The sequence below is a fragment of the Ovis aries genome, chromosome 3, assembly GCF_016772045.2.
Source record: "Ovis aries strain OAR_USU_Benz2616 breed Rambouillet chromosome 3, ARS-UI_Ramb_v3.0, whole genome shotgun sequence".
NCBI lineage: Eukaryota > Metazoa > Chordata > Mammalia > Artiodactyla > Bovidae > Ovis > Ovis aries.
The window spans coordinates 225,270,090-225,274,995 of NC_056056.1; the positions used below are offsets into that span (position 1 = coordinate 225,270,090).

At 69.1% G+C, this 4,906-nt stretch overlaps 1 protein-coding gene across 1 annotated transcript; it reads left to right on the forward strand.

Moving 5' to 3' along the window:
* Nucleotides 1-1,335: 1,335 nt before the first annotated feature.
* PIM3 (Pim-3 proto-oncogene, serine/threonine kinase) lies at nucleotides 1,336-4,465 on the forward strand. The gene is made up of 6 exons (XM_027968241.3): nucleotides 1,336-1,661; nucleotides 1,822-1,931; nucleotides 2,020-2,070; nucleotides 2,168-2,537; nucleotides 3,091-3,267; nucleotides 3,345-4,465. Exons 1-6 carry the CDS (start codon nucleotides 1,577-1,579, stop codon nucleotides 3,530-3,532), a joined length of 981 nt encoding a protein of 326 aa, XP_027824042.1. The 5' UTR covers nucleotides 1,336-1,576; the 3' UTR covers nucleotides 3,533-4,465.
* Nucleotides 4,466-4,906: the final 441 nt, after the last annotated feature.

Consider the following 4,906-nt stretch of genomic DNA (forward strand, 5'->3'; position numbering starts at 1 on the left):
GAGGTGGGCACCCTGCCTCGGATTTGACCCTGTGAGTGGCCCTTACCAGCCTGGTGGCAACGAAGCGGTGTGACCTGGGGCAGGCTGGGCATGCTGAGGGAGCCAGCAGGCTGGCAAGGGCCTCTGAGGCACATGCTTGGAGGGCACGCCTGAAGGCAACCTCTGGGGGGCCCAGGGATGGGGCTGCAATGATGTGACCCCAGCCTGGCCTCCAGGGGCCACGCCGAGTACCTGCAGTGCCAGAAGGACCGGCACCTCGACCTCTTGGCTCCCCCAATCCTCAGTCCTCTCTGGATGGCTGTGGGAAGCAGCGGGCGTCCTAGGCTCAGCCAGGGGGGCTGCTCACACCTGAGCTGCTCAGGCCGGTGGTGACCTTGGGCTGAGGACAGCAACCCGTGGGGCCGGATGGGTCTGTGCTGTACCGAAGGCGGAGAACGGGCTCAGGTCCAGACCACGGCCGTGAAGACCTGGGCTGATGCCAGCCCTGACACAGGCGGTCAAGGCGGCCGCCCTGCTAAGGTGGACAGCAACTGGGCCTGGTGGGCAGCCAGGTGGGTGGAGCGCAGGGGAGGGCCCTGCAGGCACGGGGACAGCAGGGCAAAGGTCCCCGGGGGCAGGCACGGTCAGGAAGGCCCTCGGGCTGCAGGTGTGAGGTCAGGCCGAGTGGGGACTGTAGCCCGGGGTGGGCAGGACAGAGCCTCACCCCAGGCGGGGGTTTCGAGTCCAGGGGCGCGGCCGCCGGGCGGCGCTCCTCGGGGGCGCGGACTGCCCAGGGGGCACGAGCACAGCCCTGGGCACCGGAAGCGGACTCCCGACTCCTGCGGCTCCTCGCAGCCCAGCCGCTACATTCCCTGCGGGTGCCCCGGGCCGGTCTCGCCGGTGACCTTCCCAGCGCGGCCTGAGGAGGGGCTCTGGCCGCGCCCCGCCCGGGCGTCGCCATTGGCTAGGCCCCTTGCCCTTCGCAAAGGCAGGCTCCCATTGGCTCCCGCGGCCCCGCCCTGGCGTCGCCATTGGCTAGGCCCCGTGCCCTTTGCAAACGCGGGCTCCCATTGGCTCCCGCGGCCCCGCCCCGAGCGCGGGAGCTGCGCGGGCGTGGGCACCCGTGTGCGCGCGGAGGAGTGACGCGCGCGCGCCGCGCCCCGCCGCGCCGTGCGCCTCCGCGGCCTCGCTCCCGCCAGCTAGTCCCAGCCGGTTCGCCGCGCCCTTGGTCTGCCCCGCCCACCCCGGAAGGCTCGCCGCCGCCCGGGCGGAGGGGGGCGGGGCCAGGTTTGGCCCGCCCCCGCGGAGGGATATGCGCGGCCGCGGCCCAAAACCCCGGGGCGCGGCGGCCGGCGCGTGTGAGAGGCTCGGCCTGCGTCGCGTCCGCGCGGTCCCCGCGGGGCTTTGCCGGGCACTGTGCCGCGCGGGCGGCCTCGCCCGAGCTCGGAGACCGGCGCGCCCTACCGCTCTCCGGGTCGGGGCTCCGCGCGGTCCCGGGAGGCCGCCCTCCCGCGTCCGCCGCCGCGCGGGGAGCCGGGCCGGGCGAGAGGCGGCGCGGAGACCTGGAGCCGAGGTCCGCGCCCGGCCGCCGGCCGCGATGCTGCTCTCCAAGTTCGGCTCCCTGGCACACCTGTGCGGGCCGGGCGGCGTGGACCACCTCCCGGTGAAGATCCTGCAGCCAGGTATGCGGCGGCGGGGTCTGGAGCGCACTAGGGTCGGCGGGCCGGGGGCCTGGGGCTCACTAGAGTCGGGGGGGCCGGGGTCTGGGGCACACTCGGGTCCGGAGGAGACCGGGGGCTGGGTTCCCCAGCCACCCCAACCCTGCTTGTGGGTTCCCCACAGCCAAGGCGGAAAAGGAGAGCTTCGAGAAGGTGTATCAGGTGGGCGCCGTGCTGGGCAGCGGCGGCTTCGGCACGGTCTACGCTGGCAACCGTATCGCTGACGGGCTCCCGGTGAGTCTGGCCGCCGGGCACCCGGGATTCTCAACCCGCGCGCGTCGTTGCGTCCTCGCGGGCCTGACCACTGGTTCCCTCTCCCCAGGTGGCCGTGAAGCACGTGGTCAAGGAGCGGGTGACCGAGTGGGGCAGCATCGTAAGCGCAGGCGGGGGCGCCGGGCGGAGCGGGGGGCGCCGGGCGAAACGAGGGGCACGGGAACCAGGTGGAGCGCGCTGACCGCCGTGTCCCCTAGGCCGGCGCGGTCGTGCCGCTGGAGGTGGTGCTGCTCCGCAAGGTGGGCGCGGCCGGCGGCGCGCGCGGGGTCATCCGCTTGCTGGACTGGTTCGAGCGGCCCGACGGCTTCCTACTGGTGCTGGAGCGGCCCGAGCCGGCGCAGGACCTGTTTGACTTCATCACGGAGCGCGGCGCCCTCGACGAGGCCCTGGCGCGCCGCTTCTTCGCGCAGGTGCTGGCTGCCGTGCGCCACTGCCACAGCTGCGGGGTCGTGCACCGCGACATAAAGGACGAGAACCTGCTGGTGGACCTGCGCTCGGGCGAGCTCAAGCTCATCGACTTCGGCTCGGGCGCTCTGCTCCGCGACACGGTCTACACCGACTTCGACGGTGAGCGCCCTCTCCTCGGGGAGGGCCGAGGGGCTGGCGACTGTTGGGGCCGCGCGCCGCGCCGGCTCGCTCTCGAGCGCGGCCAGAGTGGGCTCTCGGGCCGTTGTGTCCGGTGGGTGGGGGCGCGGGGTGGGCTCTGGACTCCCTTGGCCCGGCTGGGAGCCCGGCGCCGCCGTGAGGCTTGTCTCCGTGCGCGCGCGCGCGAAGCGTGGGGGCGCAGCGCAGAAATGCCCGCATTGCGGAGCCGGGGAAGCCGGGGCTCCCCGCCCCTCCCGTATCCTCACCTCACATCTGTTTGTTGTGAAACCCGAGCCCGAGCTCACGTGACCCGCCGCCCGCGCCGGGCCAGCTGCGGGGGCGGGGCGCCCGGGAGGCCCCGCCCGCCGGGGTTTTTCCAGGGCGAGAAGGGGCAGGATGTCGTGGCTGCCCAGTCCTCTGGCTCCGCCTCGGAGAGGGTCAGCTGCGGAGAGGATCCGGAGTGCGGGCGCTGCGTTCGTGTGCCTTGCCGGCCGCCGCTCCGGGGCGGGCGTGCTAAGTCCCGTGTGACCTCCAGGCACCCGCGTATACAGCCCCCCGGAGTGGATCCGCTACCACCGCTACCACGGGCGCTCGGCCACCGTGTGGTCCCTGGGTGTGCTGCTCTACGACATGGTGTGCGGGGACATTCCTTTCGAGCAGGATGAGGAGATTCTCCGGGGCCGCCTCTTCTTCCGAAGGAGGGTCTCCCCAGGTGTGTGTGGGGGCTGGGCCGGCTTCAGGGGTGGGGGGGCGCGGCGGGCCTCGTGCTTATTCTCTTCTCCTCCTCAGAGTGCCAGCAGCTCATTCAGTGGTGTCTGTCTCTGCGGCCCTCGGAGCGGCCCTCGCTGGACCAGATTTCTGCCCACCCCTGGATGCTGGGGGCCGAGGGGGGCACCCCAGAGAGCTGTGACCTGCGGCTCTGCGCCCTGGATACCGACGACGGGGCCAGCACCACCTCCAGCAGTGAGAGCTTGTGAGCAGGGCCTGCGCCTGGCGGCGGGGGCCGGAGGGACCCCCTGCCCTGACCAGGCTGTCTGCTCCTTTGCGAAAGCAGTGATCTCTGACCCCTGGTGACCTTTGCCTTTGGCACCAACCCGTTTCCTTTGCTTTGAGTGCCTTTTCCAACGCTGCTCTCACGGGACTTGGTTTTCTCAAGCTCTGTCTGTCCAAAGACACTCCGGACCAAGCCAGGTCCTGCCTGCCCACCGCCGGCGCTTGCCGAGACCGTCCCTCTCCTGTGCCACTCGGGAGCGGGCCCTGACCGCCCGGCACCTCCGCGTCTGATGTGGGGGACCAGGAGCACTCCCGAGTCCTGTGGCCTCATCTCACCTGGGCACAGGGCCCCTGGTGACCCCCCCCCCCCCAACGTCTCGGTGTTCGCCTGGGCGCGACTGCACAAGGAATGCAGCGTTCAGGCCTTGCCGCCCGCCCACCCGATGCGCGTGTGCGTGCAGGTGTCTTATTTATGGGGTGACCCCGAGGAGGGCTATTTATTGTTTAATTTATTTGTCAAGGTTTCTCCCTCCCAGCAGCCCTACCTCTTTAAGGCCTGTGGGCAGAGGAGGGGGGTGGCTGTGCGTGTGGACCCCAGGCCCCAGTCCTTCCTGTGTCTGTCAGAAGGTGGGCTGGTACAGTGGCTAATTTAAGGGGTGTGGGTGACCCTGCCACCTCGAAGCCCTGCGCCAAGGGGGTGGGTTTTAAATTATTGACATTGTACAGTCTGCTTGTTGGCTCTGGAGGTTGGGGGTGGGGGGCAGAGTCTCAAGCCTTTAATTTATTTCAGCAGCTGTGTGTTTGTGATCCCGGTGTGTGTAGGCACTGTGGATAGGGGCTTCTTTCAGTTCAAAAGTGAGATGTCAGGAAATCATATTTTTTATACAGGTATTTCAATTAAATTGTTTTGTATTATACGGACGTCTTGTGTTTTCTGGGCTACTCTGGGGTGAAGGGAAGAGGTTTGGGGAGAAGGGGCCTCTGCACCCCGCGTAACACTCTTCACTTTTTTTCTGGGGAAGATGGCAGGGTGGGGGGCTCAGGTGCTTCCCTCCCAGCGTTGGCCTCCCTGCCACCCTCTTCTCTGACCCCCTGCGCCCTGGGGAGGGGGTAACATGGTGTGCCCTCAGGGCCCCTGAGAGAGGAGCTGAATCTGGGTGGCGGGAGGGTCATTGCCAGCCCTCATTTGGAGCCTTGTCTGGCAGTGGCCCCAAGAGGCTGGAAGGGGCTCTGAAGGATGGGTAAAAGTTTGCCAGGAGACGGAGACTTTCAAGTGCAGAGAATGCAGGTGGCTGTGGTTGGGTCTTGGCCTGAGGTCCAGGGTGAGGTGGTGGGTGGGAGCTGTGGCCAAGTCCAGG

Bases quoted from the DNA above. Each gene is read 5' to 3' on its own strand.
- PIM3 (XM_027968241.3), top strand. From the start codon at position 1,577: ATGCTGCTCTCCAAGTTCGGCTCCCTGGCACACCTGTGCGGGCCGGGC. The intron at 1,662-1,821 runs GTATGCGGCGGC...GGTTCCCCACAG, and splicing joins GGTGAAGATCCTGCAGCCAG to CCAAGGCGGAAAAGGAGAGC. The intron at 1,932-2,019 runs GTGAGTCTGGCC...CCCTCTCCCCAG, and splicing joins GTATCGCTGACGGGCTCCCG to GTGGCCGTGAAGCACGTGGT.